Here is a 13,035-nt window from a genome sequence, read left to right as displayed (position 1 = left end):
AATCTTGAGAAAGAAGAACATAGTTGGAGGTATCACACTCCCTGATTTCAGACTATACTATAAAGCTATAATAATCAAAACAGTATGGTACTAGAACAAAAACAGACATATAGATAGATGAAATAGAGAAGCCCCAAAATAAACCCTTGCTTATATGGTCAATGACTATATGACAAAGTAGGTAACAACATACAATGGAGAAATAACAGTCCCTTCAACAAGTGGTATTAGGGAAAACCGAACAGATACATGCAAAAAATAAAATTGGACCACTCTCTTACATCATACATAAAACAAACTCAAAATAGATTAAAGACTTAAATGTAATACTTGAAGCTATAAAATTCCTAGAAGAAAACACAGTATAATATTTGAGATTAGTCTTAGTCTTATCAAAAATGTCTTTTCGATAAGATCCCCTCAAGCAAGGTAAACAAAAGCAAAAATAAAGAAATGGACTTTGTCAAACTGAAAAGCTTCTGCACAGTGAAGGAATCCATTAATTTTTTAAAGGGACAACCTGCTGAATAGGAGAGATATTTGCAAATAATCCAAAAGGAGTTTATATCTAAAATATATAAAAAATTCATACAACTCAATAACACAAAAAAAATCATTTAAAAAAATAATCAAAAAATGAGCAGAGAACATGAAGAGACATTTTTCTGGAGAAAGCATACAGATGGCCAAAAGATATATAAAAAGATACTCAATGACAATAATCACCAGGAAACATAAAATCACAATGAGATATCACTTCACACCAGAATGGATATTATCAAAAAGTCAACAAATACCAAGAGTTGGCAAGGAGGTGGAGAAAAGTAAACTGTCATGCACTGTTAGTAGAATTGTAAATTGGTGTAGCCTCTATGAAAAACAGTACAGATTCCCCAAGAAATTAAAAATAGAACTACCAAACGACCCAGCAATACCACTTCTGGGTATTTATCAGATATAAAGGAAAACGCCAATTTGAACAGATATATACCCCTATTATGATCATTACAGCATTATTTAAAATATCTAAGATGTTCATCTACAGATGAATGGCTAAAGAGAATGTAATATACACACACAATGGAATATTAGTCATAAAAAATGAAATCTTGTTATTTGCTACAACATGGATGGATCTAGAGGATATTATGCAAAGTGAAATGAGTCAAAGGAAGACAAATACTTTTTGATTTCACTTATATGTGGAATCTAAAAAACAAACAAAACAAAAATATACTCGTAGATACAGAGAACAAACTAATGATTGACATGAAGATGGGTGGTTTGGAGTGGGTGAAAAGGTTTAGGAGGAAAAGAGGTACAAACTTCCAGTTATAAAATAAATAAGCCACAGAGATGTAGTGCACAACACAGATAATATAGTCAACAATATCATTATAATTTGTATGGTGACAGATGGTCACTGGACTCAATGTAGTGATCACATCATAAGGTGTGTGTATACACACACACACGTCGACTCATTATGCTGAAGCTAATATAATACTGCATGTCTACCATATTTTAATAAAAATTATAAAAAGAAAAGTATGGTACTGGCATAAAAACAGACACTTAGACCAATGGAACAGAATTGAGAGCCCAGAAATAAACCCCTACTTATATGGTCACTTAATATTTGACAAGGAAGCCAAGAATACTCGATGGAGAAAAGATAGTCTATTCGATAAACGATGCTGGAAAAACTGCAAAATTACATTAAAAAAAATGAATCTGAAGCACGATGTTACATCACTCACAAAAATTAATGCAAAATATGTTGAACACTTAGGGTAAGACTTGAAACCACAAACTCTAAAAAACGTAGGGGAAAAGCTTCTTGACATAGGTCTTTGCAAGGATTTTGTGGCTATGACACCAAAAGCAAAAGCAATAAAAGAAAAAGTCAACAAGCAGGACTACCTCAAACTGAAAACCTTCTGCACAGTAAAAGAAATAATTGATAGATTGTAAAGGAAACCTATGAAACGGGAGAAAATATTTTCAAACCACATTGGAATAAGGAATTAATATCCACAAATAATATAAAGATCTCATACAACTCAATTGCAGAAAAACAAGTAATCCAATTTTAAAAGGTGCAAAATGCCTGAATAGAAGTTATTCCAAAGAAGATATGCAAATGGCCAACAGGTACATAAAAATCTGCTCATCATCACTAATTATCAGAGAAATGAAAATCAAAACCAATGAGACATCTCATACTTGTTAGAATGGCTATCATCAAAAATACAAGAGATAACAAATACTGGTGAGGATGTAGAGAAAAGGGAACGAACCACTGTATGCTATTGGTCAACACATTAATTGCTATATCTACTATGGAGAACAGTATAAAATTTTCTCAAATATTAAAAGTAGGACTATTATGACTTAGCGATCCTACTGGGAATATATCTGAAGGAAATGAAATCACTATGGTGAAGCGATAGCTGCACCCCCACGTTCATTGCATCATTATTTACAATAAACAAGACATTGAAACAAAGTAAGTGTTCATCAACAGATGAATGGACAAAGAAAATGAACTGCATATATACAATGGACTATTCAGCCATAAAAAATAATGTAATCCAATTGCGGTTCCGGTCAAGGTGGCAGAATAGATAACCACTGTGCTTGCTCCTCTCACAATCTTATCAAAATTACAATTAAACTACAGAACAACCATCATTCTGAGTCACCTGAGGTCTAGCTGAACAAAAGTCCTACAATGGGGGACACACAGAAGAGGCCAACTAAAGACTGCTAGGAGGGGCAGAGACTCAGAGATCCAACACCTGCATGTGGCGGTTGAGAACTGGGAGAAATATCTCTGCTGCAGATGTCCCCCCAGAGGAGCGAGAGATCCTGGTCCCATACCCAGCTCCCCATCCCAGGGTTCCAGTTCCACTTAGAGACATCCCCACAATTTCTGGCTGTGAAAACCAGTGGAAATTGTGGCTGAGTGAGACAGAGGGCTGCTGAAGTCACAGACATTCCTCTTACGGGGTCAGCATGTGGACTTACTTGCTGATGAACTCACTCATTCTGCGTTCCATCACTGGGGCAGCAGATGGAAAGGCACCAGGGACATAAGGGAAGAAACTGAGTTGTCTGGCTTCAGAGCAAGGAGTGGAAGAGAAACTTTCTCCCAGAGAGAAGTTCCAGCAGAATCCATTGATTCTTTGATGAACCCTCGCCCTTCCTGGAGCACAGACACAGACAGATGCCATATTTGAGTCTCCATCAACCTGGATTACACTGGTCACCCTGCCCTAGTGTATCCCTGATACTCTGCCCCACCCAACTTGCAGGCACACCCCAGCCACTTCCAGTGGCTTTTCCATACAAATGGCCTGTCTTGGCTCATGCTGTGGACTTTCCTAAAATCTCTCAAAGGCTCACAAACCCAAATAAAGAGCATCTGGCCTCGGCATGCTCGTACCTCTTGCTGAGCAGCCTGAAGCCTGTCACAAGGAGCAGCAAGCTACAGTTTGGGACTTGGCCTCTCGAGGTACCTCCAAGCCCAGTGTGGCTGATAGCCATCTGCAGATTTCTTAGTGACTTTTGCCAGGTGGCCCCAGCCAATACACAGGCTGCGGCTGAGCTTGGTCTGTGGCAGAGCTCCTTCCAGGAGGCCCAGGGCCACATGCCCAGCTTCCACGGAGCCTGAGCACCACCCAGGCCTGCATCCAAAGATGACACAAACAAAAGGCAGACAGGGCACATACTAGAGCCCTGCTAAAGCAAATCTTGCTTCACAGGGTCAGCCCCTTACCAGCCAGTCCTCCCAACCAATCAGCCCAAGGTCAATCCCTACTACTGACATACAAACAGCAACCAAAGCTCAACTACAACAGGAAGACACGCATGACACACATAAGGGACACATCTGAAGCATCTGGCTCAGGTGACATGGGAAGACTGCACCACTGGGCCCCAGAGGGCACATAATAGATAAGGCCACTCTACTAAGAATGGGAGACATGGCAGCCCTACCTAATACATAGAAATTAACACAGACAGCCTGTCAAAATGGGAGACAAAGAAACATGTCTCAAATGAAAGAATAGAACAAAGTTCCAGAAAAAGAACTAAATAAAATGAAGACAAGCAATCTACCAGATGCAGAGTTCAAAATATGGATTATAAGGATGCTCAATGAACTTAGGAGAAGAGTAGATGAGAACTTTAACAAAGAGATAGAAAATATAAAAGTGGAGCTAGAAAACATAAAAAGAAAACAAACAAACCCAAAACACTACTTCAAAGGGACATATGAACCTATATGTTAACTGCAGCATTATTTACAACAGCCGAGATATGTTGGCAACCTCAGTGTCTATCAAAAGGTAAATGGATATAGAAGAGTTGGTACATATATACAATAAAATACTAGCCATAAAAAAGAATGAAATCTTGTTAGCTGCAACGACACGGATGGACCTAGAGGGTATTGTACTAACTGGAGTCAGAGAAAATGTGCTAAGTCAGACAGAGAAAAACAAATGCCATATTATTTCATTTAAATGTGGAATCTAAAGAACTCTTAGATATAGAGAACATTTTGATAGATGCCAGATGGGAGGGGATTTGTGGTGTGGATGAAAAAGGAAAGGTATTAAGAAGTACAAATTGGTAGTTACAAGCAGTCATAAAGATGTAAAGTATAGCATAAGGAATACAGTCAATAATATTGTAATATCTATATACGGTGTCAGATGGAAACTAGATATATTGGGGTGATCATTTTGCAAGTTATATAAATGTCTAGTCAGCATGTTGTACACCAGAAACTAATGTAATATCGTATACCAACTATAATTGAAAAAGATGAGGGGAAAATTAAATCATTTCTTCAATTAAATAAATTAATTAATAAAAAATAAAACAAAACAAAAACAAAATAAAACAAACAAAAGAAGGCAATTCTGCCATTTCTAAAATAATGAATAAACCTTGAGAACCTTATGCTAAGTGAAATAATTCAGACGGAAAAAGACAAATACTATATAATTTCACTTATACAAGGAATCTAAAAAAAATTAATTCATAGAAACAGAGAGTGGACTGGTGGTTTCCAGGGATGGCAGGGTTGGGGAAATGCGTGAAGGTGGTCAAAGGATATAAACTTTCAGTTATAACATGAATAAGTTCTTGCAATTTAATGTACAGCATGATGTACATTATATTATAGTTAATACTACAGTTATAATATAGTTATATAAAATTATAAAACTATAGTTATAGTATACTTAATACTATACTATGGACTAGTGAGTATAGTTAACAATATTGTATACTTAAAAGTTAAGAGAGTAGATCTTAAAAATTCTAACCACACACACACAAAAAATGGTAACTATGTAAGATGACTGATGTGCTAACTAATCTTACTGTGTTACTCATTCTGTAATATGCCTATATTGCAAATCATCACATTGTACACCTTAAACTTACAACAATTTTATATGTCAAATATATGTCAATAAAGGTGGGAAAAAATAATATAGCTTACATTGTCCATTTGAAATACGTTTTCTCGAACTCATCCCTTTCTCAGTGAATGAGTACATAATCGTGACAATAAAGGTTTATGAAACATAACAAAAAAATGGAACAATGTCAAATTCCTATTTTATCCCATGTACTGAAGTTGTGTAATAGAAAGGCATTGTTCTGAGAATATTACACTGAAGTATTCACAGGTAAAGGAGCATGATGTCTGCAAGTTAAAGAGAAAAAGAGTAAAAGGGAGAGAGAGAGAAGAAAAGGGATGGGGGAGGAAGAGAGGAAAAAAGGTAAGGGAGAGGGAGAAGGAAATGATAGAGAATGATATGGAAATAGAGAATGATAAAGCAAACATGGCCAAATGGTAATTGGTGAATCTAGGTAAAGGGTATAATGGAGTTCTTTGTAATATTCTTACAATTTTTCTTTAAGTATAAAATTAAATCAAAATAAAAAATTTAAAAACATAAGTATAAGGGATGGTTACCAGAAGAAAGTAGGTAGGGGATGGGTGAAAAGGAGAAGAAGAATATAGTTAATGATATTGTGATAAGTTTGCACATTGATAGATGGTTACTAGTATTAGTGAGGTGATCACATTGTAAGGTATAAAAATGTCAAATCACTATATTGTACACTCGAAAATAATATAATCAATATAAGATTGTATACCAACTATGCTTAAATAAAAATATATTTTAAAAAGTATAAATAGCAGCAATAATTCCATCATTGAATAGCACAATCACACTTTTCCTATGTATTTAATGAAAAAAAAAAAGTTTTATATTGCCAAAATCTATTGGGATAAGGAACCAGTATATAATTTTGGTTTTTGTTACCAGAAAGACAAAAGACATAAAACATTTTAAAGCAGAAAATAAGATGAAGTTCATCTATAACTGAACTAATGATTTCACAATATGATTTTTAAAACAGACTTTTGTGTTTGTAAATAAAAAAACTCATGAGTCAAAAAGAAATCATAAATTAGAAAATAATAATTGAATTACAATAAATTACTACATATAAAAACCTGTGAAATTCTTCTAAAGTGGTAGATAGTGAAAAATTTATAGTCATAGTTTAGAAAAGAAAACTGAAAATTACTGACATATAAGACCAAATAAATAAACCAGAAAAAGAGCAAACAGAAAGTAAAGAAAAAAATAAAAAAGCAAAAGTTAATAAAATAGGAAACAAAATATTCAATGGTGAGGTCTGATGAAACCAAAAATGAGAAATACATTAGAAAATTGATTACTGTAATTTATCATACAGTCACGCTGTCATATTAATGAGGAAAAAAAAAACCCATATGATCATAGCAGTAAATACCAAGTATCTGGAGAAGAAACTGCATACTAATTCATAATAAAAACTCTCTGCAAACTAAGAATAGAAAGGAACTTCCTTAACCTGAAAAAGAAAATCTACTAAAATGGTGAAACATTTATAGAATTCCCTTGTAAATTCAGTAGCAAGACAAGGAAATCCTCTATCACTGCTACTATTTCTCATTGTACTGAAGATCCTAACTAGCACAATAAAATAAGTTAAAAAATGGCAAAAAATATTGGACAATCTAAAATATATTGGGAAGAAACTGCCATTATTCCCAATGTAATTAACAGAAAATCCATAATTAGAACAAATACAATTCAGAAAGCTGCAGCATATAAAATCAACATGTAAGAATAATCACAAAATGTGGTTTAAAAGATACATTTCACAATAACATCAGAAACTATAAGGTAATTAGAGTGAATGGAACAAAAAGCTTATAGATTTACACTTTTGTGGTATATATGGATGGTTTCATATAGTGTAGAAAATGCTTTCAATTTTATCATTTGGTGATAGCTTTTTGGTTTTTGTTTGGCTAGTTATTTTTAATGTCATAATTAATCAGTTTAGTGTCATAACCAACTATTTTTCTTCCCCCCTTAGTAAGTTTTTAGTAAGGACATTACCTTAACAATCACAACTTCCCGGCACAGGACAACAGAAAAAGCAGGGTAGCATTGTCAATAATCTTCATTGTCTTCACTGGATGAACTATTTTACAAATAGGTGAAGGAAACTGAGTCATACTGTAATCCTTCAACGACTGAAAAATAGTAAAATAAGGTAAAATCATTTTTTGTTAATTTATCTCTTTCCCCTGACCTCTTCAAGTCCTGTTCCACCATACCCCCATTTCAATTTTATACTCCTGTAAAAACAGTTATATAGATAGTATTGAAAGGATCCATTGCATATCAATAACAAATAATAATTGACAATAAGTACAATAATAAGTATAGACTATGGAAGCCCTTTAGAACAGTGTCTGGCATGTAAAAAATGTTCGGTAAACATTATTACAATTTTTCAGTGATTTGAATCACTGAAAGAAATTATGTAGCTCTTGCACTTCTTGCCATACACAACCTTTGTTTTCTATGTGAGCAGATCTATGCTCTCCTGCTCACCACCACGACAAAGAGGTAAAGTTGAGGGAAATCAGGCTTAAGGAATGACCTGGTGATGCTTTCAAGCGAAATAGAGCTCATTAGTTTTCTATGCACTACCACCAAGCCCTAAATCCAGAACCCCCTTAGTTGCCACTGTTAGACTATTATTCATTGACTTATTTATTCAAATAGATTTCACTCCTACTATGTACCAGGCACTATGCCTTGGCCATCCATCCCTTTCAGCTCCCAGTACAATACCTAGTCCATTGCAAGGATTCCATAAAGGTTTATTGCATGAATGAAGAAGGGATGCCCTGTGTCCTTTGGATTACAAAGATCTGTGATGCTTAGGTCAGATTTGGTTTTATTTCTTGTATTCTATAAGTTCATATAAATAGAAGATTGTTTCTCTGATAGTAAAAACTTTATAGTAAAAACTGAACTCCTATAATGTGTCACTTGCTTGAAAATCTTCAATGGTTGCCACTACATATGGATTAAACTGCATAGTCCTTAGCATTATATTGAAGGCCCTGCAACACTCTATTTCACCTCCAAGTCCTCATAGATTCAGAATTATAGCCAAGCTTTTCCCAGAACAAGCCTGTCTTGGGGCTTTTGTTCCAGAAATACTAGGCCTGAAAAACATTCTCTCCCCTTCCACATGAAAAGATGTCACTCACTCTTTAAGGTCCACCCAAATTTCCCCTTTCTTCTTAGATAGTTCATGATTACTACCAAGCAGAATGATTTGGTCCACCCTAAGTTGCTTCCTGAATACCTTGAACAAGCAAATATTATGGCACTAGGGTATGACTTAACATATTCTATTTTTTTTTACTTACTAAATTCTCTCACCATACACAATCACACTTTTGCAGCTCTTATAAGCACCGTGCTAAGCACAGGCATTAGACCTTCAATACATCTTTACTGGTCTTAAACAGCATTTTTTTAATTGAAAGTTTCAAATATACACAAAAGTAGTGAGAACAGTATAATGAATCGCCATGTATACAAAACCTTGTTATAATAATTATCAACTCATGAACCTTTTGTTTGTAAGCCCCACCTCGACCCCTCGAAATTACTTTCAAACATATCAAAAGATTCAACTCTATTTCTTAAAAAATAACAACCACTGTTATCACATTATAATAAAATAATTCTTATGTCATTAAATATCCATAATTTCATCCAAGTATATTTTGTGAGTTATTTAATGCCTGCATAGTCTTTCTTCAATTTTAAAATCGTGGAGCGAACAGGGAAAATGAGAAGGCGATCTAGGAAATGCATAATTAGGATTCGGAGAGCCTGGATGTTCCAGATGAGAAAGAATCTAACCTGGTTTAGGATGAGAGAAGTATATTCTACTACTTCTCCGGAGGAGGAGGGTGCGACGTTAGACCAGGTGATGCTGGAGGAGGTGCGGAGGGGAGAGAAGTACTACCTCCGTTGGGGGTTCCTTCCGGATAATCCCACCGTGGAGCTAGGAGGCAGCGCTTTTTTGGAGGCTTGGTTTCCCGTGTGTTTCCAGGTGGGAGCGTGGATCTCCCGGATGTACAAGGTTGGTCCTCCATAAGGGTTATAGGACCTGGGTGTCAGCTCTCTCTGGTGGACCCTGGCGAGGCCAAAGACCTGAGATGGCGGCGAGTTTCCTCCAGGCACAGAGCTTCCTCCCGGTTTCTCTCTTACCGCATTTCCTGTATCCTGATACGTATATCCCCTTTTTGCCTCCGCCCCAGCTCCCTACCCTACCCCATTTTAACGTTTTTACAAGGATCAGCCTTTTAAAAAGTGACTCGTATAGTATATGTAATATAATGCTTTATCATCGTCCCTCCCCCTGCGTAACTAAATCTATGGACAGACTTATACATTTTATGCTACTTTATAATTAAAGTTAGGTTTACGCCTAAGTGGTAAACTCTGCATAGATTGTGGAACCGCACGGAGTGTGAGGGGCGGGTCTGGAGCCGGGGCGGGGAGAACAAAGAAATTATTGAAGCGCTAACAGCTTTAAGATCTAGTTGCAAATGCAAAGCACAAAGCCGTGAAACTGCCTACGACCATTTAAAAACAATATACAAACGTATTAGTTGACTAAAGTGCAGAATAGAACACTAGTACTGACTTTGGAAATTGAATGTGGGAAATAAATTCACCGTATGTCATAGAATCTAAGAATGCTTTTTTTCATATTTTAACAAATTAGAAATCTCTAAAGGCTTGCCTTTTCTTGATGCTTCAACATCTAGGAAATCTCTGACAATTGATGGTATGCCATACTTTAATTGGCGATGTTTATTTTTTCCGTAGAGTTATAGAAAATTATGATCAATCTTACTCTATGATATGTGGTTAGTAACCAGAAGAGGGTGCAATGTGGCTTAGAAGAAAAGGTTACTGGAATCCCCTTCAGCATTGACACCCATCTCCCTTTGGCTATGGGATAAACTAGACCACACTTTTCCAGCACTGTCCTCCGTTTTAAAAAAATAAAGTTCAATCCTTAATATCAAAATAGAACTGACTTTTAAAATATTCTGCTATTTGCCAGCTTTGTGATACTTAAGTAGTTTATTGAACACTTTAAGCTTTAGTTTCCAGGACATAATTTCTTCCTTGCAAAACTATTGCCATAATCAGGGAAAAAGCCATTAAAACACTTATTAACCGTGACTGCCTCTTATATCTATAATTAACACCTTCCTTCAGGTACCAGTGTAGCCCTTTATACAAACTAGATACTGAGGAAATGTTTAGAATATAAATGACTCTGTGTTTCTCTATCAGATGCTACTAATAAAGACAAGCAATGTAGCAGTAGGTTAATGAAAATATGTGAAGGGAAACCAAGAGAAAGAAGGCTCTAGAGCTGGAAGAGCAGTTGGGACTAGATATATATATGTATGAGTCAGTAACATATATGTGGTAGTTGAAGTCATGAGAATGGATGATATCTCCAAGAGAAAATATAGAAAAAAAAAAAAGAGAAGTGGGCTAAAGACAGAATTGTAAGTAATTAGAGACATAAAAAGAGAAGCCTGCTACGAAGGCTAAGAAAGATGACCAAAGTCAGAAAAGAAAACTCTGATGCAGAGTTTCTCAACCTTGACACTATTGACATTTGAAGCCAGATCATTCTTTGTGGTGGAGGGTGTGGCTGTCCTGTGCATTGCAGGATATTTAGCAGTATCCCAACCCAGGCCAGTAGCACCCCACCACCACCCCAAATCCTAACAACCAAAAATGTCTCCAGACACTGACAAATGTCACCTGGGAGGCAAAATCATCCCCACTGAGAACCACTGGTCTCTCCCTAATCCTCTAAAGTTGTTCTTTTCCTAGTGTTCTTTATCTCAGTGAATGCCATGCTTTCGACCTAGTAGAAGTCAAACCTTAGAGTCCTTTGTTTTGATATTGCAGAATATTTTATTATTCCCCAGAGTAAATGAAGCAACAGTTTTATAATCTTTTACATGGGTCTATAAATACGTGATACTAAAGACTTTAAGAGTAAAAGTTGAAATGAAATTTTATAGCTATAGTTTTAGTAAATTAAGAGAAATATGTGCCTATTTTAGTGAAATGACAGGAATTAAAAATTATATCAAATCCAGGTGGGTTTGATTTATGTTAAACATTTAATTGAGGTGAAAGCCGTCTCAACTTAGAGCTGCTGACCTCATCCTGGACTATACTTCAACTGTATGTATTTTATTTTTATTTTTAGTTGTGGTAAAATACATATAACATAAAATTTACCATCTGAAATATTTTAAGTGTATAGTTTAGTAGTGTTAAGTATATTCGCAATGTTGCACAAAAAAATCTCCAGAAATTTTTTGTATACATTAAGCAACTTCCCATTTTCCCCTTTGTCCAGCCTTTGGCAATCACCGTTTTACTCACAACTGGACTGTTTATTTTTGTTATACTAGAATGAGGAACTAAAGTCTTAACTTTTACGTTTCAAAATGATTTTTCCTCTTCATCTTTTCCAAATTAAGCCTTCCCCTCCCGCTCCCCGACATTGATGAACTAGCTTAATGTAAATCATGGAACCAGAAAAGGGCACTGTGAGGTTGATGAACCACATTTGAGAAGTGATATAAAAATTATAAATTTCTTTCATAATTTAATGTGCTCAAAGAGAACAAAAAGAATGAAACTGAACCTGCTTCTGGGTAACAGTAATCTGTTTTCATTTAGTTTTATTTTTCAATTGAGAAGTTGGTTGATCCATTTTAATTTCTTCTGGAAATGAGGTGTCATCTCAAGACCAAAATTTTCTCTCTTCCATGTACAAATATAAAGGACTCCTCTGTTAATTGCTTTTAAAGTATATATCTAAGGACAAGAACTACAGAGTTTCTGTAACATTCTCATGAAATGAAAAATAAGAGTGATTTAGTGGGAGAATACACATATGATTTTTTTAAATTTTCTTTTAGGTTTTAATGTAATATTTAACTAGAATTTTTTTAGAATTCCATGAGTATTCAGAGTTTTTGTACTTAGTCTTTTGCTTCATTTTGTTTTTACCTTTATCATATAGCTTGGTGAATTTTCCATATAATACATTCTTTCCTCTCAATTTATTTATTATTATTATTTTTAATTTTCTTATTTTAAAATGTCTTTTTAATGACTACATACAATCCCATTGTATGTACTTAGCATAACTTTTTATTTAATTCTCTATGATTGAATGTCCATGGATACTTTGGTTGTTTCCAGTTTTTTTTAATATGAAAATATATCCATATAGCATAAAATTCACCTTGTTATTGTATACAATTCAGTATTTTTAAGTATATTCACAAAATTGTGCATCCATCATCACTCTCTAATTCCAGAACATTTTAATCACTTTAGTAAGAAACCATGTACCATATCTTGGCCATCATGAATAATGCTGCAATGAACATAGGAGTATATATATCTGTGCAGATAGATGTTTTCACTTTTTTCAGGTAGATAACCAGAAGAGGGATTGCTGGGTCGTATGGTAATCATATTATTAACTTTTTAAAGAAACTCCATAATGTTTTCC

The 13,035-nt window shown here is 35.0% G+C and overlaps 1 protein-coding gene across 2 annotated transcripts in view; it reads right to left on the bottom strand.

Moving 5' to 3' along the window:
* The window catches only part of NBDY (negative regulator of P-body association), an 88,110-nt gene extending 78,434 nt beyond the window's left edge, over positions 1–9,676 (bottom strand). The window contains exons 1-3 of one of the 2 annotated variants that reach the window (XM_039851378.1): positions 9,321–9,676; positions 7,488–7,624; positions 3,068–3,208 (exon numbers count right to left, since the gene is read on the bottom strand). In XM_039851378.1, coding sequence (XP_039707312.1) covers positions 9,350–9,556 — 207 coding nt within the window. In that variant the 5' untranslated portion in view covers positions 9,557–9,676 and the 3' untranslated portion in view covers positions 3,068–3,208; positions 7,488–7,624; positions 9,321–9,349. Of the gene's footprint in view, positions 1–3,067; positions 3,209–7,487; positions 7,625–9,320 lie in introns of those variants that run through there. The other variant, XM_039851377.1, reaches the window with a different exon arrangement.
* Positions 9,677–13,035: the final 3,359 nt, after the last annotated feature.

Source organism: Pteropus medius, unplaced genomic scaffold, assembly GCF_902729225.1.
Source record: "Pteropus medius unplaced genomic scaffold, Ma_sr-lr_union100, whole genome shotgun sequence".
In the NCBI taxonomy this organism is placed as follows: Eukaryota; Metazoa; Chordata; class Mammalia; order Chiroptera; family Pteropodidae; genus Pteropus; species Pteropus medius.
Note: the sequence above shows the minus strand (reverse complement) of the source record. Positions and strands in the feature narration are given on the sequence as shown.